Source organism: Lissotriton vulgaris, chromosome 9 (genome assembly GCF_964263255.1).
Source record: "Lissotriton vulgaris chromosome 9, aLisVul1.2, whole genome shotgun sequence".
Classification (NCBI taxonomy): domain Eukaryota; kingdom Metazoa; phylum Chordata; class Amphibia; order Caudata; family Salamandridae; genus Lissotriton; species Lissotriton vulgaris.
The window spans coordinates 1235624943-1235652433 of NC_141697.1; the positions used below are offsets into that span (position 1 = coordinate 1235624943).

Genomic DNA, 27491 nt, shown 5'->3' on the forward strand with positions numbered 1-27491 from the left:
TAAAATACTTTGTGCTGTGGAGGCACATCATTTAGCAAGTACTTGTGAAAGGCCTGTGTGTTCACCTTATCTACCATACTTTATAAATGCTAAGCGTAGATGTAGTTGGGTGTTTGAACTGGAGACCTAGGACTACGAACATCCGGATTACTTTAACTGCATCTTCTAACAGGCTGGTCTGAGGGCTTATTTTCCAAGAACAATCCATCATGCATAATAAGGGACGAAGCACATTAACAGACCAGGGTTCACACAAGTATTTCACTAATGATTGCGCAATCAAACTGTTTACATTTCTGGAGAAGAATGCAGCCATTGCCACATGCAGAAGTCTATGTGAAAATCACCGGCGGGGCACACCTACAACCCTCCCTGACAAGGCCTTGCATCTCAAAAGAAAACTGAATATTTACCTGAACCTCCAATTATTAAGTTATGTTACTAATACAGAACAATAAACGAAATTTAATAAGTTTATCTTGGCAATCAAATTTGCCTATTTACTTTTAATTATTTTTCATGTTCAAATTTAGTCACAAAAAAGGACACAATCTACTAAACAGACAATCTCACTATTACAAAAACATACAACAATACATTGAAAATCCACATGAATGTGTCAAGAATACAATTACATAAATGGAAAAGTATGGTGACAATTAATCTGTCAAGAAACAGTTGAAATATATAGATTCAATTCACATTTGAATATGTTAAACAACACAAAGAACTCCTAAATTGAGAGGGTAAATAATTACAATACTCTAAGTGTCCAAGGATCTAACTGCCACTTTTATAATAGCCAACGCGTTTTGAGTCCTGGTTTTTTGAATTGCCGGACTCTCATCAGGGCTGGATAAATCCTTTCTTAAAAGTTCGGCAAACCAACTGGCTGATGCCGAACTTGGTTTGTAGGCTATTATAAAAGTGGCAGTTAGATCCTTGGACACTTAGAGTATTGTACTTATTTACCCTCTCAATTTAGGAGTTCTTTGTGTTGTTTAACATATTCAAATGTGAATTGAATCTATATATTTCAACTGTTTGACAGATTAATTGTCACCATACTTTTCCATTTATGTAATTGTATTCTTGACACATTCATGTGGATTTTCAATGTATTGTTGTATGCTTTTGTAATAGTGAGATTGTCTGTTTAGTAGATTGTGTCCTGTAGCAGGGTTTCCGTTCTCCCACAGAACTGTGCATAGAGATCTAGAACCTCAGTGAGTTAGGATGATCCAAAAACTCATCTCAGTGTCAGAAATCTCTTTACCTAGCTAGCTACAGTGTCTCATGGATCATTATGGAATGATCCATGTCTTAGACAAACCAGAACATGATCTTTAGAATACCTCAGGAGTCGTGGAACACATGAACACTCTTTCGTTAGATAATCATTTCAAACCAAAACTGAGAGTCAAAGAACACAAGTGCAAGTTTGAAATATTTATTATTCAATGCAAAGTTCTCAAACGCAGTATCTTGTATAATACCAAAATGCAGATTATAAAAATCAGAGTCAGCAGCATAGTCACTAATCCATAGTAAGCAAAAGGTGCTAGCATGTTCTAATGCATTTTCTATAGAAATCTATATCACCTATATTTCGCGCACCCTATCTAGCATATTATATTATATCTAAGAAGGTCTCATTCGGGCTTTAGCAGGGCGGCCCCATACCTCTCAATGTCAGTAGGAGCAGTTCACATCAACAGCTACCAGCTCTCTTCATGCGCAGCACCAAGTGTCTACGTTCATTCCGTGTAACTCTATCTTAAACCCGCGTAGAGCCCAAAATGTTGGCATCAACATTATTTGTGTTATGTCTAATGTGGTGCGAGGATCAAGCCTCCCAGCAACCTTGTGTTAGGTTAATTTCAGAGTGTGCAGCTCTCAGTGTGCAGACAGTTGTACCAAGTGTACCAGGCAAAGCTGATAGCATAGAAATAACATATTATTCTCAAATAAACCACCTCACCGCTTCTAGGGTGAAGGCGACAACAACAAGTATGTGTCGTGTGCAAAACTGAAGCCGAAGGAAAAAAGGCTGTTTAAACATGTAATGCACTCATGCTAACTTAACGCAATATATGTAACGAAGTATCCATATGACAGTCCTTTTTTGTGACTAAATTTGAACATGAAAAATAATTAAAAGTAAATAGGCAAATTTGATTGCGAAGATAAACTTATTAAATTTCGTTTATTGTTCTGTATTAGGAACATAACTTAATAATTGGAGGTTCAGGTAAATATTCAGTTTTCTTGTTAGTAGGCCCTACCTGCCCTCCCCCCTTTTTGGGCCAAACCCCTTCTTTCTTACAAATTTGCATCTCAAAAGCCACATTAATGTCTAGGCTTTAATACTTTCATGAGGTAGGTGTCCTTTGATCTGATAGTGCACAGTTTGGTTTATCTAGGTATCAACCCCTTAGGGTTTAACTCATGCAATTCACCCCCACTGTTAAAAATGCCAAACCTTTATGTCCTTCGATCTGCATCATTCTTTACAATTGGTACATGACACGGCTGAGGAGTCGCTCCTCTGATCCACGTGCGTCGAATGCACCCCAAGACCCGTGTAATACTGCCAGGCAAATCATTTCAAAAAGGCTGGTGCTCACATGTTCCTGCCTGATGTACGAATGACTACAAAGGAGATTGAATCATCTTCTTGCGCTTAGCACAATATATAAACCCATACGGCTGAGAAGGAAGATTCAGAAGAACTAGGAGGTATTATTGATCTTTAGCAAATCAAATATGAACGACCAGGTCATCAATTGTACATGTAAACAGTTTGAGTTTAATCTCGCACTGCCACTTTAGTTTGCACTGCCCTGTGGTGAAATACTAGCTTGCTGCACTTATCTAGACTGGATTAGGAAAAGAATGCAAGAAAAGCCTCTTCGGTGTTAAGTCTTTAGGCGGGAAACTAAAAGTGGCATTTAGAAGGTTGTTATCGGACGACACGCACATGTTCGTAATGATAGACCACACTCCAATGTGTCTTCAAATGTTTAACTCTAGAAAATTGGCAGTGGCTAAGATTGAGAGGCCAAAAAACTGTTCTAAAACCAACACAGACTGATAGCAGAACTCGGAGGCTTGATGCTCACTTTTGTCGCGTATAAGGGTCTATGTTTATATAGATTAAAAAATACAATTTCACCTGTAATAATGAGAAACAGTATTTAATGTCCAGAAAAACTATGTTAGATTTGAAACCTGTTCTCAATATATGGTCCGCTGGCAAACTTGAGAGCTTCAAGATCACCTTCATTACGTATGGTGTCTGCGCCCATAAAGGCAAAAATACCTTTACCTGGAACAATGGTGGACAGGATTTTATGTTCATGAAAACTATGCTCAACTTGAAATGGCCGATGCATCTTCGCCACCACCTGAAGCCCACGAATATTGAGCACTGCCATTCTAGACCTGAACCGGATTTAGCTTAGGAAGTGTACCCCAGTCCGAAATGGGATTCCTGGTGGTAAGAAAAAAAGGTGAAAGGTCAGAGCACTGATGTTGAACCAACTGACTCTTAGGGCCTTTAAGAAAACTCATAGGTGGACAATAATCTTAAATAACAAGGCAAAGAACTCAAAAGCCGTGACACAAGATAAGAGCTTTAACTATCTATTCCAATCTCATGACCACCTGAAACCTGAGTGTAAACAGTCTAAGGGAATTTACTCTTATGGCTATAGAAACAATGGAAAAATTAGGCTCAAACTCCGAGAATTAAAAAAACCACACAAAAAAACATCCGAGCGACAGGTAGCCAGTGCAATCTGTAAACATGCTGCAGAACAAACTCAATGCTGATGTCACTGACTGCATCTGGTAGCAACATCAACGTGTATCAAAAGCTATTGAATCAAGATGTTGGGGAAATGTATATACATGGTTTCCTTAATCTGGAAGAGATCAGTGAAGCAGTGACAGGCATGGTGTGAGTATCTGCTGGGAGAATGGGCAGAACATTCTCACAAGACCTAGAAAGCACAGAAACAGGTTTCTAATGCTGCAATTTGAGGAGTCATGGTGTGGTCAAAACAGTGAGACTTCAGACAGAAGAAACCAAGCCAACTTAAACGGGTAAATGACTCAGACAGAACATTAATATTTAAAAAGATTTCATATGCGATTTGCTTCATGGATGTACGTTTGTGGGATGAAATGTCCAGAACTAACAGCAACTTGTGAAACGCTATAATATGTCAGATAGTTTCCGGTGGCAACTCCTGTGCAAACCAATATACTTCACTTGAGACCGCAATCCCCTGGTGGCAAATGGAGGTTTGGGTGAGGAAAAGGGTTGGGGGAGCCAGAGACATTGATGAGCCTTCCATTAGTAGCATATGGTTAAGAACATAAGAACCAACACGGTCTCTTGACGTTTGATTATAGGTGTCCATGGACACTGATGGATGAAATGCTAAGTCAGACCCCTAGGCTTTCAACGCAGACCCTGAAAGTGCTCAACAAACACGGCACGTGGGCCTGGAAGCCCTTGGCCTCATTTACTTGCATATGCATTTGGAGCTAAAGACTTACTATGAGAACCATAAGACGGAAATGCACTCTTGAAGCCAGAAACACTGTAGGAATCAAACAAGTTCATTTTCTGAGCATGGTAAGGAGAGCAGCGGATACATCCATGTGCACTGGTGGCCACCCTGGGAGGACAACAAGAAGATGCAGAACATGTGATCTTATTAAGTTTCTTGCAATTATTTGCATCTGAAGAGCCCTTTTGAGAGACTTTGTGTTCCTTAATCCGCCTACAGGTATTGGACCAAAACAGGATTAACAAGGAGTCTACAAAGTTGCCTAGATGAACTTTTGAGGATTCTGGTATAAAAGAGGTATTCAGGGACCTGGAAAAGGCATCTTTCTAGATTACTTGGAGCCACGGTCTTCCCAAATCAAGGGTGCCCATGAACATCCCAATCACTACTCCCATGAAATCCTCAGCGAGGTCCTCTTCAAGGGAAGGGAGGGGCAGCAGTTCGTAGGCAAGAAAGTGCTAGCCTTTGCCGACAGCAATTCCACAACAGGTACCTGATCTTTTGAGAGAAAAGTCCTTTGCCCCACCTCGAGGAAGGGCGAATTGAAAGGAGAAGCCCTTTTTAAAAGGCAGGTCAAAAGTCTTGCTGAAATTAGATACCATGAGCACAATGCTCAAGTACAAGCAGTGTTGCAGTGGCATGCGCAGCCACTGCAAAATCAGGAAAAGGACAAACAGGCGTTTTTCTCTGTGTGTAAAAAACGAAGCTTTAGGACTGAAAAAATAACTACGATTAAGGCACTGAACTCCACACGAAAAAAACAAATACAGGGCTACAAAACAGGTTTTTTTCAAACACCATCAGCTTGTGGCCAAACCGTGAGCTTAGCTGGGACGTCCATGGAACGATCTCAGCGTCTCACAAATTAACAGACTTGTTTCAAACTCACTGAAGCCAATTCACACGCGTTGGGGAAGGGAGGAGCATTGATGAGCAGAATATCTTGATTATAATCATTGAAACCAGATGAAGCAGCAAACCCAATGATTGTTGAGGCACATGGCGTTCCTTTGAGCCTTCGTCCTTGTAATGCTAATATTGGAGTCGTATACTGTATCACTGCCAAACAAACCAACCGGTGCCATTTGTCGTGAAGCTGTTCGCTCACAATTGTCCGAGCAGTCAAATTACAAACTATATTTTACATTCATACCACATCAGAGAACTTCTGTTAAAACGTTGGAGACATGTTCGGGGTCTCCGAGCGCAGGTTGTTTGGAAACCGACCGTAGAGGGGCAGTTTGGGTTTACACAAAGGTCTTTCAAAATCAGCCAGTGCTTTACCTTAAGAATAAGGTCACATGGACAGGCAACTGTCTGAGTGATGTGTGTTTCATAAACTGTGTGGTTGTGTGTGTGAATAATGTCCAAAAACAAACTATTCCATAAAAACCCTGAATGGACTATGAATTCTAGGCAGGGCCCTGTGCAGAGCCTGCTGTGCCTTTCTGCAGCAGCAAATACAACTCCGAGGGTCATTTCTTGCTGCCTCCAATTCTGGCAGCACGTTCGAATGCGCTGCACTGCGAAACATTTCTGAACGCCTACAAACCGTGGCTTTAGCCACCGTGGAGCTCCAAGACTGCATCAATAACAGCTTCTCTTTCCAAACGGTCTTCAAAGCTGCAACTCGGATATGATGGACATTTGAAAACATCTCCTTCAAGGGTCACTGATCAAGAGGTGAGCAAGCACAGCCGGAGGAGTCCACCAATATGGACGAGCTTGGCCTCTGTGCACGAGGACGGAGGAGCGGGCACTCAAGACCTGCAGGGATGGTCGCCTGATCAGATCCGGCTGATCTACTCAAAAGCAGTCGAGGGGGCACAACTTCATAGCAAAAAGCCAGACAAGCCATAAGCAGGCAGGAAGCGGACGAATTGGCAAAGGCGCTTAGAAAAAAAGCTGCCTGTGCAGCACTAGTCTGTGGACGCTTTAGCCATCAGCTTAGACAAACACTAAACTTCCAATTACATAGTAAATAAAACTACTTACTATTTTTTTAATCTCCCCCCCATTTTCTGTCTCTTTCCAGAATCACTCATTAACGCTTATCAAGAGATGGAAAACGACCTCCTACAATCGCCAACTCAAACGTTTCCAACATCTCCCTTCCTCCCAATGACCTTCCACAACGCTCCAACCCCAGAGATCTTACCCTCTTCTCTACAGCGCCATCTGCCATCTTCCCCATGACCTTCCACAACGCTGCAACCCCAGAGATGTTACCCTCTTCTCTACAGCGCCATCTGCCATCTTTCCCATGACCTTCCACAACGCTCCAACCCCAGAGATCTTACCCTCTTCTCTACAGCGCCATCTGCCATCTTCCCCATGACCTTCCACAACGCTCCAACCCCAGAGATCTTACCCTCTTCTCTACAGCGCCATCTGCCATCTTCCCCATGACCTTCCACAACGCTCCAACCCCAGAGATCTTACCCTCTTCTCTACAGCGCCATCTGCCATCTTCCCCATGACCTTCCACAACGCTCCAACCCCAGAGATCTTACCCTCTTCTCTACAGCGCCATCTGCCATCTTCCCCATGACCTTCCACAACGCTCCAACCCCAGAGATCTTACCCTCTTCTCTACAGCGCCATCTGCCATCTTCCCCATGACCTTCCACAACGCTCCAACCCCAGAGATCTTACCCTTTTCTCTACAGCGCCATCTGCCATCTTCCCCATGACCTTCCACAACGCTCCAACCCCAGAGATCTTACCCTCTTCTCTACAGCGCCATCTGCCATCTTCCCCATGACCTTCCACAACGCTCCAACCCCAGAGATCTTACCCTCTTCTCTACAGCGCCATCTGCCATCTTCCCCATGACCTTCCACAACGCTGCAACCCCAGAGATGTTACCGTCTTCTCTACAGCGCCATCTGCCATCTTCCCCATGACCTTCCACAACGCTCCAACCCCAGAGATCTTACCCTCTTCTCTACAGCGCCATCTTCCCCATGACCTTCCACAACGCCGCAACCCCAGAGATCTTACCCTCTTCTCTACAGCGCCATCTGCCATCTTCCCCATGACCTTCCACAACGCTTCAACCCCAGAGATCTTACCCTCTTCTCTACAGCGCCATCTGCCATCTTCCCCATGACCTTCCACAACGCTCCAACCCCAGAGATCTTACCCTCTTCTCTACAGCGCCATCTGCCATCTGCCATCTTCCCCATGACCTTCCACAACGCTCCAACCCCAGAGATCTTACCCTCTTCTCTACAGCGCCATCTGCCATCTTCCCCATGACCTTCCACAACGCTCCAACCCCAGAGATCTTACCCTCTTCTCTACAGCGCCATCTGCCATCTTCCCCATGACCTTCACCAACGCTCCAACCCCAGAGATCTTACCCTCTTCTCTACAGCGCCATCTGCCATCTTCCCCATGACCTTCCACAACGCTCCAACCCCAGAGATCTTACCCTCTTCTCTACAGCGCCATCTGCCATCTTCCCCATGACCTTCCACAACGCTCCAACCCCAGAGATCTTACCATCTTCTCTACAGCGCCATCTGCCATCTTCCCCATGACCTTCCACAACGCCGCAACCCCAGAGATCTTACCCTCTTCGCTACAGCGCCATCTGCCATCTTCCCCATGACCTTCCACACCGCTCCAACCCCAGAGATCTTACCCTCTTCTCTACAGCGCCATCTGCCATCTTCCCCATGACCTTCCACAACGCTCCAACCCCAGAGATCTTACCCTCTTCTCTACAGCGCCATCTGCCATCTTCCCCATGACCTTCCACAACGCTCCAACCCCAGAGAGCTTACCCTCTTCTCTACAGCGCCATCTGCCATCTTCCCCATGACCTTCCACAACGCCGCAACCCCAGAGATCTTACCCTCTTCTCTACAGCGCCATCTGCCATCTTCCTCATGACCTTCCACAGCGCTGCAACCCAATCAATCTCTGCGCCCAATAATGCACTGTTCCCCTATGCCTATCACTATCAGCAGGAAAGCCAAATCAAACCACTCGTCGAATTTATGGACTATTCCCATACGCCGGTCTGTACAGCTCTACGGCCACTCTTCTTCTGAGCCTTGGTGATCTGCTAACCTTACCCTCCAGTCATTGTTTTCAAACTACTGGCCTCCTGCTTTTATGCAATGCGCCTCCTCTTACCTCACTTACCTGTCTGATCTTAAAGCTCACTCCCTTCCCTGAGCCAAGGCCATGCTCTCCTGCCTCAACTCACACTGTGGCCTCTTCCTTCCTGCCCCACTTGCTGGTGGCACTTGAGCAGCCTTGAGTAAATTATAAAGATAAATCTATATCTTTCAACGATTTATCAACTTCAGGGCTGTGTGTGCACTTGGCGGCCTTATTTGAACGGATTTCATGCGGCGTTCAAGGCACGTGCACAGCACTCATTTGGTCACTGTTATGGCTTTGTAGCGCTACAGTAGTAATGCTTCTGTTTCATATTAAAAAACCCACCTGCATTTCTCACATTTAATGAGAAATCCATCCTGGGAGAAGCTGCAGTGGCACCATGCGGGGATGGTGTTTCCAGGTGTCGAGCTGTCACTGTCCCCGGAGTTGGCTTCATTCGGTGTGTGCAGGCCGTTCAGCTCTGCACGCGGGATGATGGCCTGCACCGGGGGCGAGGCGGGCGGTGTTGGTGGCGGCGGAGCACCATAATTGTGATCCTGTAAACGTACAGACAGTTTAGCTAGGCAATGCTAAAGGAAAGTACAGACACGTTACATAGACTGCTCTAGCAAAATATTGCACAGGAAGCGTTCTCATAATGCCAACCTAAACAAATCCAACAATCATTTTAAGAAGAAAACTTTAGTTTCGGAGCAAGTGTCAGTGTTTGAATCAGTCTCCCACATGTTAAAAAATCACAACCAATCACATTACAAAACACATTCGGTTTTATACTAATGTTAATATATTAAGTCCCATCGAGGCTGCCTTACGTCCACCAATTGACTTCAGTAAAGCAGCACTGCCCGTTTCACCACTCAGCGGCAGTAGTACAGTGCCTGGAGAAGGTACGGCTATAGAGACACCGCGGTGCAGACCACTGCGTACACTGCACCAGTGACTGGATTGGCAGAGAGCAAAGTACATCATGTAGCAATCACTTTATCAAGACATAAGCACAGCACACTTGCACAATGGCAGCCCTGTGATAGCAAAGTGCAGCTGTAGTTGCATCGCTGGAGTCAATTATACACCGCAGACAATTTTAAGAGGAGAGAAGTGTTCAAGGCAGTAGTCCGAGTGGCAGCACTTCAGCATGGTATGTGTAGTGAGAGCAGACACACACTGCATTAGTGGCTGCACAGGATTACGGTCATGAGAAGCTGTGCACGGCTGAAGACAGCAGACCTCGCTCTGAAGCACCATGCAGTGAGGACGCAGGGTATACTCACTGCATACGGTAGACCTCGGTAGACATGGCTCTGGGTGACACCATAGCTGTGACTAATGTAGGCCGCCTTCCCGCTGACCGCTGGACTGGCTTCCACTGATTCTGGGCTGCAGAAAACACCAGAAGTAGAAGTGGTGAGCACACTGGACAGCACACAGCAGTTATCTGCAGGTCAAACATATCTTCATGCATTAACACCTTTGCAAAGCGTGCCCCTCGCCATACATGGAACGCACTTGCCTTCCGAGATGACCAAGGCTGGACAGGGGTAGTAAGTATGCCAAAGGACCCACTGTTCAAGGAAAGGCACTGTTGGGTTCTGGGGGAAGAGGCTGTAAACTAACATGAGTTTGGTATCTCGTATCCATCAACCTGTAGTTTGCCATGTCTTGACGGGCATCAAAGCATATCCAACAATCATACAGCATGCAGGCGCAGAGGGTCGGGCAGGGCTGTCAGGGGTGTAGCTGGAACCTTGGTGGAGCAAGGAGCAAGAGCAGCAAGTGATTTACCTCTATGCATGATAGGAATTTAGTGCCTTCTGAGGCAGTGTGGAAATTCTAGACTAGATGCTTATTTCTTTTAGAAGCTAGTTCATTCTATGAGAAGCCGGGAATGCACAATCCCAAACCAACACCCTGGTTACAGTTCTGCCTGTGCATTTTAAGCCTCAGTGATGTGAGGGACACAGAGCGACATGGTCATGGTGTGACCTTGCACAGCTGCCCTCCACTGCTGACTGCAATCTTGAGATGTTATTTTAGACACTTCTGGGTTGGGACTAAGTTACAGATGTTTTCTCTCGATTAGGTTTTTAGCAGTGGAATTATGTAACTAAGCTGCTTTGATCACACAGAAGTCACACCCGACATGGCGCAACGTTTGTGTCAGTAAGTGAAATTGAATAGGACATGTAGACAAAGGTTTGAGGTTCAAGAGATTGCTGTGGAGAGCGGCGGTTACGGCTGTGAGGCTTGGGTAATGGACTGAATGAGTTTGAGGGCTTGAAACCAAGTAAGGTGTAAGCATTGGTTATGCGGTTTTTGCTGAGAAGTTCAATACTACGCATTATTACATTATGAAATAATGTACATATATATGGTTTTCAGATGTGTTTCGTAACTTCCTAGAAGGGTGGGCGCCCCAAAACGCAGATTGGTATCATAGATGAATGAATGAATGAATAAATGACGACTGACATGGATGACAAATAAAAACAAAATGAAGATTCATTTCAGGAGTGAAAATGAATAGACAATTGGAAGAGAATGCCATTAAGTGCCCTTATTGTGGGTAAAGGCTTCATCCAACTGGTGACTGCAAGGCGTCCACGCCCAGGTCTGATGGAACCAGGCCCCCCGCGAGAAGTTTCTATCTGCCCCGTGTTCCGCATCCATGCTTGAATGAACACAGCTTTATTCTTCAAGGGAGCGGATATTAAATGCCTTCAGAATGTTTCAGAAGCCACCCTCCGCTAACAAGTGACAGGGACTAGTCCCAGGCACCGCGCCGTGACAGAGACTAGTCCCAGGCACCGCGCCGTGACAGGGACTAGTCCCAGGCCAACGCGCCGTGACAGGGACTAGTCCCAGGCCAACGCGCCGTGACAGGGACTAGTCCCAGGCCAACGCGCCGTGACAGGGACTGGTCCCAGGCCAACGCGCCGTGCCAGGGACTGGTCCCAGGCCAACGCGCCGTGCCAGGGACTAGTCCCAAGCCAACGCGCCGTGCCAGGGACTAGTCCCAGGCCAACGCGCCGTGACAGGGACTAGTCCCAGGCCAACGCGCCGTGACAGGGACTAGTCCCAGGCCAACGCGCCGTGACAGGGACTAGTCCCAGGCCAACGCGCCGTGACAGGGACTAGTCCCAGGCCAACGCGCCGTGACAGGGACTAGTCCCAGGCCAACGCGCCGTGACAGGGACTAGTCCCAGGCCAACGCGCCGTGACAGGGACTAGTCCCAGGCCAACGCGCCGTGACAGGGACTAGTCCCAGGCCAACGCGCCGTGACAGGGACTAGTCCCAGGCCAACGCGCCGTGACAGGGACTAGTCCCAGGCCAACGCGCCGTGACAGGGACTAGTCCCAGGCCAACGCGCCGTGACAGGGACTAGTCCCAGGCCAACGCGCGTGACACGGACCCGCGCTGCCACTGTGAAGGGGGCAGAAGCCGATCGAGCTTCGCCCAACCCGCCGCTGCTTTCATCTAGAAGCAAGCTACTGGACGGTTTGACTCTAAGCCTCCCAAAAAGAAGAGCGCCTATTCCTTTCGACGCCCCCGGCTACAACACATGTAGCTAGCAACCACGAGGATCCATCAGAAGGAAACCTCGCTAACACGGAAAATAACAGATAACTCCCTCCACCCCTACAAGGCCCACACCATATGTGGCCAGCAGTTGATGCTGCAAACCGGGTGGTAATTCCTTCCTCCGGTGAAAAATCATTCCAATCAAAGGCGACTAGTTTTAGCGCCAGGCTTTATGTACTGCAGGCAATAACTGTAAAAATTGTCCTGATGATGATCCCATTGTACTGTGAGCCCTTAGGGATCGAAACGTCGACGCAATATGCAGTGTAGCATATTATTTAATATGGTTATTTGAAATTGTTGACACTGCAGGGTGAATTTGTTGTAACTGCATTTACTGTAACTACAAGTCACCTTCTGGCTCAAAAACTTCTTGTTTGCCTGAAAAGCTTCTTCCTTGTTCTATCTCCCTCTTCCTGGTTTATCTTTTCTAAACCTCTCGGGATAGGTACAGGACTGTACCCTATCTTGCCACTATCTTTGGCCTCCTCTTGGGCCAACACGACTTCATGTTATCTTATGAATAAACTTACGTCCGGCTGGGCGTGTTTCAAAAATATAGCACTGATTGTAGTCTATATTGTTATCTTCTTGTTATATCTTGATTCCTTAGGACCCCTGTTTTTTGAAATAAGTTAAGTAACCCACGGTCCGAAGGTCCCCTACTGGGTTCCCTTGTGTCCAAAAACGAGGGACTAGTCCCAGGCCAACGCGCCGTGACAGGGACTAGTCCCAGGCCAACGCGCCGTGACAGGGACTAGTCCCAGGCCAACGCGCCGTGACAGGGACTAGTCCCAGGCCAACGCGCCGTGACAGGGACTAGTCCCAGGCCAACGCGCCGTGACAGGGACTAGTCCCAGGCCAACGCGCCGTGACAGGGACTAGTCCCAGGCCAACGCGCAGTGACAGGGACCAGTCCCAGGCCAACGCGCCGTGACAGGGACTAGTCCCAGGCCAACGCGCCGTGACAGGGACCAGTCCCAGGCCAACGCGCCGTGACAGGGACCAGTCCCAGGCCAACGCGCCGTGACAGGGACCAGTCCCAGGCCAACGCGCCGTGACAGGGACCAGTCCCAGGCCAACGCGCCGTGACAGGGACCAGTCCCAGGCCAACGCGCCGTGACAGGGACCAGTCCCAGGCCAACGCGCCGTGACAGGGACCAGTCCCAGGCCAACGCGCCGTGACAGGGACCAGTCCCAGGCCAACGCGCCGTGACAGGGACTAGTCCCAGGCCAACGCGCCGTGACAGAGACTAGTCCCAGGCCAACGCGCCGTGACAGGGACTAGTCCCAGGCCAACGCGCCCTGACAGGGACTAGTCCCAGGCCAACGCGCCGTGACAGGGACTAGTCCCAGGCCAACGCGCCGTGACAGGGACTAGTCCCAGGCCAACGCGCCGTGACAGGGACTAGTCCCAGGCCAACGCGCCGTGACAGGGACTAGTCCCAGGCCAACGCGCCGTGACAGGGACTAGTCCCAGGCCAACGCGCCGTGACAGGGACTAGTCCCAGGCCAACGCGCCGTGACAGGGACTAGTCCCAGGCCAACGCGCCGTGATAGGGACTAGTCCCAGGCCAACGCGCCGTGACAGAGACTAGTCCCAGGGCAACGCGCCGTGACAGGGACTAGTCCCAGGGCAACGCGCCGTGACAGGGACCAGTCCCAGGGCAACGCGCCGTGACAGGGACTAGTCCCAGGCCAACGCGCCGTGACAGGGACCAGTCCCAGGCCAACGCGCCGTGACAGGGACCAGTCCCAGGCCAACGCGCCGTGACAGGGACCAGTCCCAGGCCAACGCGCCGTGACAGGGACCAGTCCCAGGCCAACGCGCCGTGACAGGGACCAGTCCCAGGCCAACGCGCCGTGACAGGGACCAGTCCCAGGCCAACGCGCCGTGACAGGGACCAGTCCCAGGCCAACGCGCCGTGACAGGGACCAGTCCCAGGCCAACGCGCCGTGACAGGGACCAGTCCCAGGCCAACGCGCCGTGACAGGGACCAGTCCCAGGCCAACGCGCCGTGACAGGGACCAGTCCCAGGCCAACGCGCCGTGACAGGGACCAGTCCCAGGCCAACGCGCCGTGACAGGGACCAGTCCCAGGCCAACGCGCCGTGACAGGGACCAGTCCCAGGCCAACGCGCCGTGACAGGGACCAGTCCCAGGCCAACGCGCCGTGACAGGGACCAGTCCCAGGCCAACGCGCCGTGACAGGGACTAGTCCCAGGCCAACGCGCCGTGACAGGGACCAGTCCCAGGCCAACGCGCCGTGACAGGGACCAGTCCCAGGCCAACGCGCCGTGACAGGGACCAGTCCCAGGCCAACGCGCCGTGACAGGGACCAGTCCCAGGCCAACGCGCCGTGACAGGGACCAGTCCCAGGCCAACGCGCCGTGACAGGGACCAGTCCCAGGCCAACGCGCCGTGACAGGGACTAGTCCCAGGCCAACGCGCCGTGACAGGGACTAGTCCCAGGCCAACGCGCCGTGACAGAGACTAGTCCCAGGCCAACGCGCCGTGACAGACTAGTCCCAGGCCAACGCGCCGTGACAGAGACTAGTCCCAGGCCAACGCGCCGTGACAGGGACTAGTCCCAGGCCAACGCGCCGTGACAGGGACTAGTCCCAGGCCAACGCGCCGTGACAGGGACTAGTCCCAGGCCAACGCGCCGTGACAGGGACTAGTCCCAGGCCAACGCGCCATGACAGGGACTAGTCCCAGGCCAACGAGCCGTGACAGGGACTAGTCCCAGGCCAACGCGCCGTGACAGGGACTAGTCCCAGGCCAACGCGCCGTGACAGGGACTAGTCCCAGGCCAACGCGCCGTGACAGAGACTAGTCCCAGGCCAACGCGCCGTGACAGAGACTAGTCTCAGGCCAACGCGCCGTGACAGGGACTAGTCCCAGGCCAACGCGCCGTGACAGGGACTAGTCCCAGGGCAACGCGCCGTGACAGGGACTAGTCCCAGGGCAACGCGCCGTGACAGGGACTAGTCCCAGGGCAACGCGCCGTGACAGGGACTAGTCCCAGGGCAACGCGCCGTGACAGGGACTAGTCCCCGGCCAACGCGCCGTGACAGGGACTAGTCCCAGGCCAACGCGCCGTGACAGGGACTAGTCCCAGGCCAACGCGCCGTGACAGGGACTAGTCCCAGGCCAACGCGCCGTGACAGGGACTAGTCCCAGGCCAACGCGCCGTGACAGGGACCAGTCCCAAGGCAACGCGCCGTGACAGGGACTAGTCCCAGGGCAACGCGCCGTGACAGGGACTAGTCCCAGGGCAACGCGCCGTGACAGGGACTAGTCCCAGGGCAACGCGTCGTGACAGGGACTAGTCCCAGGGCAACGCGCCGTGACAGGGACTAGTCCCAGGGCAACGCGCCGTGACAGGGACTAGTCCCAGGCAACGCGCCGTGACAGGGACTAGTCCCAGGCAACGCGCCGTGACAGGGACTAGTCCCAGGCACCGCGCAGGGACAGGGACTAATCCCAGGCACCGCGCAGGGACAAGGACTAGACTCAGGCACCCCGCCGTGACAGGGAATAGTCTGAGGCACCGCGCCGTGACAGGGAATAGTCTGAGGCACCGCGCCGTGCCAGGGAATAGTCTCAGGCACCACACCGGCTTGGCTGGCCCCGAACACAAGCTCTGCATGTTCCGCCTATAGCACCAACGACCCCTCTTTTATTCCTTCCCCTTTGTCCCCAGGGATCCTTGCAGTGGTCAGAAGGCAGCAGACTGCTCTGCAGAGGGCACAGAGGCGCCTCCCTCATTCACTTAAAAAGGTGCCTGCTTCTGCTGGGCACTGGCTCATGTGAGGGCGTGGAAACAGCTTTCCTCCCCCAGCCCCCCCCCCCCCCGATCTCAGGCCTGCTGGTCTGAGGAACGAGGGTGTGCTTGCTGTTTCAGTTCTGGAGTGGGCTGTGAACTGGTGCTCAGAGCGCCATGTTCACTATTCGAGTATTCAGTACAGGCTGAAGTCTGTGGATATCTGCCAGCCTTGGGATTCTCTGGGGCCCTTCACCTTAGACGGCAGGGGCCCCCTCACTTGCCTGATAGCACAGATGGCCACTAGGGGTGCAGACAGTCAACGAAGGGAGGCTCATGAGACGCAGAGTGGGCCCTGCAGGCTGCACGGGGAGGAGTGAGGCATTGCAGCGCAGACTGCAGGACACAGGGAGCTCCAGCCATCAAGCAGCAATACTAGAGCTCACCGCTGGGTGGCGCTGATAGACCGTGCAGCCGAGGATGCGCAGGCAGACTGCAGAGGTCTGCCACCCACACATGGATTTATCATTCAGCTACGCCCAGCAGAGCCGGCCAGGGTACGGAGCCCGGGGGCTGCTGGGGGTCGGGGATGGGATGAGAAGAGGGCCCATCACCGACACAGGAGAGTTCGAGCTCGGAGGTAAATACAAGGCTAAAGAGGCGGAGAGAGCAGAGAAGCAAACCGAGGAGCTATGAAACCCAGAGGCCGACTCTGGCCAGGCACAAGCCGACCAAGGGGGAGCCCAGGCCAGTCCACAGGAGGCAGACAGAGGAGCTATGAAACCCAGAGGCCGACTCCGGCCACGTACAAGCCGACCAAGGGGGAGCCCAGGCCAGTCGACAGGAGGCAGACAGAGGAGCTATAAAACCCAGAGGCCGAATCCAGCCATGTACAAGCCGACCAAGGGGGAGCCCAGGCCAGTCCACAGGAGGCAGACAGAGGAGCTATGAAACCCAGAGGCCGACTCTAGCCACATACAAGCCGACCAAGGGGGGATCCCAGGCCAGTCGACAGGAGGCAGACAGAGGAGCTTTGAAACCCAGAGGCCGACTCTAGCCACGTACAAGCCGACCAAAGGGGAGCCCAGGCCAGTCCACAGGAGGCAGACAGAGGAGCTATGAAACCCAGAGGCCGACTCTAGCCACATACAAGCCGACCAAGGGGGGAGCCCAGGCCAGTCGACAGGAGGCAGACAGAGGAGCTTTGAAACCCAGAGGCCGACTCTAGCCACGTACAAGCCGACCAAAGGGGAGCCCAGGCCAGTCGACAGGAGGCAGACAGAGGAGCTATGAAACCCAGAGGCCGACTCTAGCCACATACAAGCCGACCAAGGGAGAGCATCGCCGACACAGGAGAGTTTGAGCGCGGAGGGAAATACAAAGCTAAAGAGGCGGAGAGTGCAGAGAAGCAAACCGAGGAGCTATGAAACCCAGAGGCCGACTCTGGCCAGGCACAGGCCGACCAAGGGGGGGCCCCGGCCAGTCCACTGGAGGCAGAAAGAGGAGCTATGAAACCCAGAGGCCGACTCCAGGCACATACAAGTCGACCAAGGGGGTTCCCAGGCCAGTCGACAGGAGGCAGACAGAGGAGCTATGAAACCCAGAGGCCGACTCCAGGCACGTACAAGCCGACCATGGGGGAGCCCAGGCCAGTCGACAGGAGGCAGACAGAGGAGCTATGAAACCCAGAGGCCGACTCTGGCCAGGCACAGGCCGACCAAGGGGCGGCCCCGGCCAATCCACAGGAGGCAGACAGAGGAGCTATGAAACCCAGAGGCTGACTCCGGCCACGTACAAGCCGACCAAAGGGGAGCCCAGGCCAGTCCACAGGAGGCAGACAGAGGAGCTATGAAACCCAGAGACTGACTCTGGCCACGCACAAGCCGACCAAGGGGGAGCCCAGGCCAGTCGACAGAAGGCAGACAGAGGAGCTTTGAAACCCAGAGACCGACTCTAGCCACATACAAGCCGACCAAGGGGGAGCCCAGGCCAGTCGACAGAAGGCAGACAGAGGAGCTATGAAACCCAGAGACCGACTCTAGCCACATACAAGCCGACCAAGGGGGAGCCCAGGCCAGTCGACAGAAGGCAGACAGAGGAGCTATGAAACCCAGAGACCGACTCCAGGCACGTACAAGCCGACCAAGGGGGAGCCCAGGCCAGTCCACAGGAGGCAGACAGAGGAGCTATGAAACCCAGAGGCCGACTCTAGCCACATACAAGCCGACCAAGGGAGAGCATCGCCGACACAGGAGAGTTCGAGCGCGGAGGGAAATACAAAGCTAAAGAGGCAGAGAGTGCAGAGAAGCAAACCGAGGAGCTATGAAACCCAGAGGCCGACTCTGGCCAGGCACAGGCCGACCAAGGAGGGGCCCCGGCCAATCCACAGGAGGCAGACAGAGGTGCTATGAAACCCAGAGGCCGACTCCGGCCACGTACAAGCCGACCAAGGGGGCCCCGGCCAGTCCACAGGAGGCAGACAGAGGAGCTATGAAACCCAGAGGCCGACTCCAGGCACGTACAAGCCGACCATGGGGGAGCCCAGGCCAGTCGACAGTAGGCAGACAGAGGCGCTATGAAACCCAGAGGCCGAATCCAGCCATGTACAAGCCGACCAAGGGGGAGCCCAGGCCAGTCCACAGGAGGCAGACAGCCTGGGGGGCACCTCTGGGGTGCACGGACCCCGCTAGCACAGGGCCCAAGCCCAGGGCGCTCTAGCTGCTGTGTGCAACCTGGTCTGATGGGCCCCTGCAAACAGGGTACCACTACACGGGCTCATCAGATGACACCCCTTATTTATAACGCTTAGAAACTGCTGAAACGATGCATTAAGACTTTGTTAATTGCTGGATACCTGGCCTGTACAGGACAAGGCCCAGGCTAAAAGGGGTGCGATTCGAGCCACTGTCTGGTGGTGTGATATATTTATATACATGTATATATATATATATACACATATATACATATATATACATATATATATATATATATATATATACATATATATATATATATATATATATATTACAAATCCTGAATTAGTACCACGTCTTGAATCACGCGCAGGAACCAAACAGGACACGGACCCGGTATTTTCTCAGTTCTTATCTCTTTATTTTAGCCATATGTCAGACGCGTTTCGCAGCGCGAACGCCGCTTGTTCACTCGACTCGTATATATGTAGGTCTCTGCTTAGAACGGTTTTTGACCACAGGAATCACGGACCACCACGCAGCTCATCGAGTGTCACAGGAAAAGTTTATTATCCATTTACAGGTAGATTCAGGCACGACGCGTTTCGGGCAGGAACTGCCCTTGATCACATAGCGGACATGCAGTAATGGTCACCTTTAAATAATGAACACACTCTTTTTTTTCATTCGTGGAAACACCACGTGACCCTGATGATAAACAGTGAAAACATACTATGAAAAAAATGTGCTTTATGTCGACTGGGTTTAAAGCACTCTTATTCTGTGACATAGATGCTGATTAAAGCACATTAAAATATATTTATATTTAAATATTTCAGTAACTTTATACATTATTTCCGCTTAAATGCGTGAAACTGTGCAAATAGGCTAGCAGCATTAGGTCAAACCATAATAATATAGCACGTTATATACACAATATTAAACATAGATAACATATTAACTTACATAAATATGTTAAAATCACTATGATAAAAATCCAATGTAAAAACCAATAAATGATTCTATATTACATGTGCAAAAATTATACTAAGATAAATGTGCAAATAAAGCTATTTAATAGTGCAATAAATGGTTTCCCTGCATAAATGCAGATCCAATGGTGCAAATGATGCTGCCTCACCGAAATCTATTCTAGGTGTTACTGCAATGTTATATGTGCTATTGCCGTCACAAACAAGTAAAGGGCTAGTGCTTAGATAATTTTATGGATTAAGGATCAGTCCCGCTCCGGGGAAAGGCCAACTATTTCTTCAATTATCGATGTATTGCAAATACCCTAGTATATAAAGTGCTGAGTGTTAATAGTGCAAATTATTTAGTGCTAAAAAAGTGATTTAAAAAGTTCTTAAATTGAATGTAGAAAAAATAATGATGATATCTTTCATGACAAAATAGTTTACAAAAGCTTCAGTTACTGCTATTTGCTATCATGTATTGTGATACTAATATGCAGGTTAGTTTAACATAATTATGAGACAGATGGAACATATTACAGAAAGGTATGCATATCCTCTCTGTCATTAAGACCATTGGGATATTTGCTATTGAGATTTAGTATATATCTAGTCTCAAGTTGTCTTAATGCTTTGTCTCTGTCCCCGCCTCTTTTTTGTGCCGGTGCCATGTCAATCACAAAATAAGACAGACAGTTGACATCTTTGTTATGACTGATCTTAAAATGTCTGGCTACCGGGTAGACCGGGTCGCAATTGATAATGGCACGAATGTGTTGTAATATTCACATGTATACTGGATTCTTAGTACTGCCTACGTATCTTAACCCGCAGGTACAGGTAAGAACGTATACGGCATATTCTGTGCGACAGTCAAATTTACCCCTAATGGTTTGCTCCTGGGTTTTTAAAAGAGGTTCTGTACTTGGTGGTATTGGCTCTAAAGTTACAAGCCCGACATGTCGCGCATTTACGAAAACCATTTGTAGTCGGTAGCCATGTTTGAATACTAGGGGCCTCAGTGAGTGTTTTCTGAGACAACAGAGTGGCCATATTCTTGGCCCTTCTGAATGTCATATATATGTGACATCACCAAAGCATTAAACTAATATACACTTGAAAGAAATGACTTGTGGCACATGGCTACGTGTTCTTCTCACACTAAAGATTTCTTCCACCCCTTGAATATGGAAGAGAACAGCAGGCCTCTGCTGGGGGTATATTAAACACATCGAGGGAGGGAGGGGAGTAGCTCCAGAGCCTTATAAACAAGTCCCGCCCCACTGGTCACACAAACCGGAAACCCTCACTTACTTGCATTAAGTATCCCTGTAACAACCTTCACGCAGCACAGCCTGGCCTCCAAAAATCATTAAAATGTTACTAGACCTGTAGGTCTGGTGACTTAAATAATCTACTCGACCTATTCATACTGCTCGACCCACGAACTGGTTTCAAATTATGTGATCGTGGGCAAATAATTTAATTATTCGAGCCGCCATTTTCTTCATTATCACATATGAAAGCACCTTCAAATGTGCGAGTTCAGCAGGTCTGCTGTACAAAAAACTCTTATTTGATTTAATAGACAACATTTTCTTTCCATACATAATACAAATCTAGCCACATAAGTCTGACTTGCTGCTTAGTTCATTAACGAACAAGTTACTTACCTTCGGTAACGATATATCTGTAAGAAACATTAGTTAGTGTTAGATTCCTTACCTTAGAATATCCCCAGGCGTCAGTCTGGATCCGGAAACTTTTGCGTAGCAGTACCCCTGCGCGTCGGTAGGCGTCGTCTGCAGGCGTCCCCTGCGGCTCCGCGTCCGTCGTTGGCGTCGTGCGCCGTGATGACGTCGCTGGAGTATATAGACGCCGCCTCCGCGCGCTGACGTCAGTTCTTTGCACACAGCATTTCCGCGCCAGGAGACGCAGAGCCATGAGAGAACCAACACTGGTGCCATGTAAAACTAGGGCCCTGAAAGGGATGACCTTAACCCTAGGTATCAGTTCGCAGAACGGGGAGGATGGGCGGGTTCGGTAAGGAATCTAACACTAACTAATGTTTCTTACAGATATATCGTTACCGAAGGTAAGTAACTTGTTCATCTGAAAGAAACACGTTAGTGTTAGATTCCTTACCTTAGAATACATACCCCAGCAATACCAACCCCGGTGGTGGGTCTGCGAACCAATACAATACTACACCAGAAAGTCCTGGAGGACAGAACGGCCAAAGAAGCCATCCCTCCGGACTTGACTGTCCAGGCAGTAGTGCCTCGCAAACGTGTGCAGCGAGGCCCACGTAGCCGCTTGGCAAATGTCCTGCAAGGGGACTCCCCGGCCCAGGGCAGTAGTAGCCGCCGTGGCCCGAGTGGAATGGGCCCTCAGCCCAACAGGAGGCTCCTTCCGAGCCAAAGAGTAGCACGCTTTGATGCAGAGGACGACCCATCGAGAGATGGTTCGTTTACAAACCGCCCGTCCCTTCTTCGCACCCACGTAGCCAACAAACAGTTGGTCATCCACCCGGAACTGGCGTGTGCGATCCATGTAGAATGAAAGCGCACGTTTTGGGTCCAGACGGTGGAGCCGCTCTTCATCCTTTGAAGGATGCGGAGGCGGGAAGAAGGAAGGGAGGGTGATGGACTGCCCGATGTGAAAGGCCGAAACAACCTTGGGCAGGAAAGAAGGTCTAGTCCTCAGAACCACCTTATCAGGATGAATGGACGGGAAAGGAGGTTGGACAGAAAGAGCCTGGAGCTCACTCACTCTCCTGGCAGAGGTGATGGCAACCAGGAAAGCCGTCTTTAAAGTCAGGAGACGGAGAGGACAAGAATGAAGGGGCTCAAAGGGAGCACACATCAGGAAGGTCAGAACCAGGTTCAAATCCCACTGAGGCATCACAAACGGAACAGGTGGAAACATGTGAGTGATGCCTTTTAAGAACCGAGTTACAATCGGGGATTTGAACAAAGAAGGCTGATCAGGAAGCCTCAAAAAGGCTGAAAGGGCAGAAAGGTAGCCCTTGAAAGTGCCCAGAGCAGAGCCCTGCTGGGCAAGAGAAAGAAGAAACAGAAGAACCTCCGAAAGAGGGGCAGAGAGAGGATCCACAGCCTTTGCTGTGCACCATGCCACAAATCTGTTCCACCGACAGGCGTATACCGACTTAGTGGAGGGACGCCTGGCTGCCAGAATAACATCACAGACTTCAGGAGGCAAGTCAAATGGCCTCAACTGCCGCCGCTCAATCTCCAAGCATGGAGGTGGAGACTGGACAGGTTCGGGTGGAGGACCGTCCCCTGCTGCTGCGACAGAAGGTCCTCCTGAAGGGGCAGGCGGATCAGGGGACCGACTGACATGCTGAGTAGCTCGGGATACCAGTATCTTCGAGCCCAGTCCGGAGCCACAAGGATAACTTGGGCCCGGTCGCGCCTGATCTTCTTCAGCACTCTGGGCAGAAGTGGTATAGGCGGAAAGGCGTATAACAGACCGCAACTCCACTCGCGCCGAAAGGCGTCGCCGTGCGAGTGCCGTCTTGGAAACTCCAACGCGCAGAACTGATGACATTGCGCGTTCTCTTCTGTGGCGAATAGATCTAACCAAGGCTCTCCCCACTGCAGAAAGATGCCTTGCGCCACGTCCGAGTTCAGACGCCATTCGTGATCCATCGAGCACCGACGGCTGAGTTCGTCCGCCCTGGCGTTCAGAGAACCTGCCAGGTGTTGAACCGTCAGAGTCACGCCCTGACGTTCCAGCCATTGCCAGAGGCGCAGAGCCTCCTGGCAAAGGGTCCACGACCCCACTCCGCCCTGTTTGTTGCAGTACCACATGGCGGTGGTGTTGTCGGTGAACACCTGCACTACACTCCCGCTGACAAAGGGGAGGAATGCCTTCAGTGCCAGACGAATCGCCCGCAGCTCCAACATGTTGATATGGAGCCGGGACTCCGCCGGAGACCAGATGCCTCTGATCTCTGCCTCTCCCAAGTGGCCACCCCAGCCCTGGAGGGACGCGTCCGTCACGACAACGTGCTCCGGTTGGGGAAGGGAGAGGGACTTGCCCCTGACCCAATCGCGGTCCGTAAGCCACCACTGCAGTTGTCTCGCAGTGCCCTCCGAGATCAAGACGTGGTCGGACAAGTTGCCCTGATGCTGGGCCCACTGGAACTTCAGGTCCCACTGCAGAGCCCGCATCCGCCACCGGGCGTGATGCACCAGAAGGATGCAGGAAGCCATCAGTCCCAGCAGCCGCAGCGTCAACCTGACCGAAACCCGGGATAACGGCTGAAAGATGGGAATCAAAGCCTGAATATCCCGAACCCGCCGTTCCGGAGGATAAACCCGAAACTGCGCCGAGTCCAGACCGCTCCGATGAAAAGGAGCTTTTGAGAGGGACACAGGTGTGATTTCGGCACATTGATGGAGAACCCCAGGTCGTGCAAGAGGTCTGCCGTCATCTGAAGGTGGTGGACGACTGTCTGGGGCGAGCCCGCCTTCAACAACCAGTCGTCTAGGTAGGGGAAGACTGAAACCCCTAACCTGCGCAGATGGGCTGCGACCACCGCCATCACCTTTGTGAACACCCGTGGGGCGCTGGTAAGGCCGAAGGGAAGCACGATAAACTGAAAGTGCTCCAGGCCTACCGTGAACCGCAGGTAACGCCGGTGGGCCGGCAGGACGGGGATGTGAAAATAGGCGTCCTGCAAGTCCAACGCTACCATCCAGTCTTGTGGGTCTAGAGCAGCCAAGACCTGAGCTAACGTCAACATCTTGAACTTCTCCTTCCGGAGGAAGCCGTTGACGTTCCTTAGATCCAAGATAGGACGTAGGCCCCCCTTGTCCTTCTTGGGCACCAGAAAGTAGTGGGAATAACAACCACGCCCTACTTCTGGCCCAGGAACGCGCTCGATGGCCCCCTTGGCCAAGAGGGCCGTAACTTCCTCCTGCAGAAGTGTCAAGTGGTCCCCCGACACACGGTGGTTCTGCGGTGGCATGGCTGGAGGAGAGGTCTCGAAGGGGAGGGAGTAGCCCCTTCGGACAATTTGCAGCACCCACCTGTCCGAAGTGATCGTGCGCCAGTGAGCGTGGTGATGGCGAACCCTGCCACCCACTGGCGTCACATGGGGCCGAAAGCACGGACTAGGAGGATTTTGAGGCAGATGCTGCGGGGGGAGGTGTGGTCTGACCCCGCCGTTGTCCCCGACCGCCGCCACGGCGGTTTCCACGGCCGCCACCGCGTTGAAAGGATTGTTGCGGCGCCTGGCTGGCAGCACGTGTGGAGGCGCCCCTTCCATGGCCACGAAAGGGACGAAACGAACTCGTTTGCTGACGCTGGGTCGAGAGACCCAAGGACTTGGCCGTGACCCTGGAGTCCTTGAAGCGTTCAAGCGCGTGGTCCGCCTTGTCACCGAACAGGTGACAGCCATCAAACGGCATGTCCATCAGTGTATTCTGGACATCAGCCGAAAAGTTGGCGGATCTCAGCCAGGCGTGGCGACGAATCGCCACTGTCGTTGACATAGCCCTGCCCAGCGAGTCGGTCGTATCAAGACCACACCGTATCGAATATTTCGCTGCATCTCGGCCCTCAGCCACAGCCTGACCGAGTTTAGCCCGCACCTCCATGGGGCATTCTGGCAGCAGTTCCGCGACCGTATCCCACACAGAGTGGGTGTAGCGGCCCAAGAGGCAAGCGGTGTTGCAAGACCGCAGGCCCAAACTAATGGACGAGAAGACCTTCTTGCCAAACTGGTCATACCTCTTGGATTCCCGGTCGGGCGGGGCCGACGGGAACGCGGACTGGGAGGTCGAGGCCTGGATCACCAGACTCTCAGGAGTGGGGTGGGTAGACAGGAACTTGGGGTCGTCCGGACAAGGACGGTGGCGCCTGGCCACGTTCCGATCAACAGGCGCACCTGAAGCGGGCCTGGACCACGTGCCCAACAGAACGTCTGACAAGGCTTCATTAAATGGCAGCAGTGGCTCCTGTGGGCATGACTGCGGTTTGAAGACCTCAGTGAGGATGTTAGGCCTCACGGCCGCGACGGGGAGCTCAAGGTGTAAGGCCTTGGCAGCCCTCATCAGCACCACTGAATATGCAGCTCCCTCCACAGATGCCACGGTTGGAGGAGAGATCAAACCAGGGTTAGGAGAGTCGTCCAAACCACTGGCATCCCCCAAGTCACCTGTCCAGTCCGGGTCATACTGGCACTCGCGTGACAGAGGATCCTCGGACCCCTCCCAACCTTCACCGAACTCTTCATCTTCTCCGTATTCGGAGTCAACGATGTAGACCGGATCCTCGGGGTTCATGGGCCCCATCGGCGCCGGGACCGGCGTCGAGCGACGCCCGTCCGGCCCCGCGTCCGGCGTCGGTGAAGGTATGGGGACGGCGCCGCCCGGAGCCGGCGCCGGAGCCGGAGCCGGAGCCCCAGAGCCGCCCGAAGCCGGCACCGAGGAACCGGCGTCGCGCGGAGGCGGCGCCGGGGGCAACCCCGATGGGATCGGCACCGGGTTGGATGGACGTCCATCCGGCGTCTACCCCGAAGGCCCTAGTGGCGCCGGGATCGGCGCCGCCGGCGGCGTCGGAGTCGGAGCATCCGACGGCGTCGAGGTAGGGTCAGCTGAACTGCTAGGGCCCCCGGACGGGTTCACTGGGCCCGTAGGCGCCGTGGAACCCGCCGGAGGAGATAGGGCCCTCATGGCCATGAGGAACGCCTCTATCTCTTCAGGCGTCGCACCGTGCCCAGGGACCGGAGGGTATGGGGCAGGCCGCGCCGGCGACTCTCGCGGAGCCGCGGGGTTGGGGTCACCCGAACCCCCGGCCGCATCGCGCGAGCGTCGGGGGGAGTCGGGGGTGCGATGACGACGCCCCGACTTCTTGTGCTTCTTACCTGACGAGGATGACGAGTGGTGTCGACTTCCGGAGCGCTCGGCGCGGCTCCTCGACCGCTCCCTCGAACGCTCTCTCGACCTCCGGCCGGACCGGGACCGCTCCCGGTCCCGACGTGGGGCCGACACCCGGAGCTCCAGTAGCTTGCGGGACCGCTCCCGTCTAGCCTTGTTGGTAAGGGCCCGGCAGTCGACGCAGGAGTCCACGTCGTGGTCGGGGCCCAGACACCGGAGACAGAGGCGGTGATGGTCTGTGACCGACATCGTGCGCTCACAGTCATCACAGTGCTTGAACCCAGGCATCCTAACAGGCACAAAGTGATAACAATTCGAAAAAACTTGGTCAAAGACCGGAGTACTGCTCTTCAGATCTGCGTCCACTGGCGCGGAAAAAAGAAGAACTGACGTCAGCGCGCGGAGGCGGCGTCTATATACTCCAGCGACGTCATCACGGCGCACGACGCCAACGACGGACGCGGAGCCGCAGGGGACGCCTGCAGACGACGCCTACCGACGCGCAGGGGTACTGCTACGCAAAAGTTTCCGGATCCAGACTGACGCCTGGGGATATTCTAAGGTAAGGAATCTAACACTAACGTGTTTCTTTCAGATATCATTTTCATCAGGGCTGGGGCAGGAACGTTTTTCAAATCATGTTTAAAAACTATCACTTTTAATAATTAAAATGACTAGAGCAAGAAGCAGCACACTCATTTTTAATCAGCTGATTTTACATTGAAATGCCCACAAACCTTCCCACTGACATGCAGCTTTACTGATAAAACTATATAATGTATGTAATGTGTGAGAAGTTGGCCGGATATATAATGTTCACTATTCTAGTGAGCACTTTGTATCAGTCCAAACA

The 27491-nt window shown here is 52.1% G+C and overlaps 1 protein-coding gene across 9 annotated transcripts in view; it reads right to left on the bottom strand.

The window, feature by feature from the left end:
- Positions 1-27491, bottom strand: part of SETD5 (SET domain containing 5) — a 312866-nt gene that overhangs the window by 160303 nt on the left and 125072 nt on the right. For all 9 annotated transcript variants that reach the window (XM_086939390.1, XM_086939391.1, XM_086939387.1 and 6 more), the window contains 2 exons: positions 9989-10094; positions 9042-9253 (listed from right to left, as the gene is read on the bottom strand). In XM_086939390.1, the coding sequence (XP_086795516.1) occupies positions 9042-9253; positions 9989-10094 (318 nt within the window). The remainder of the gene's footprint in view (positions 1-9041; positions 9254-9988; positions 10095-27491) is intronic.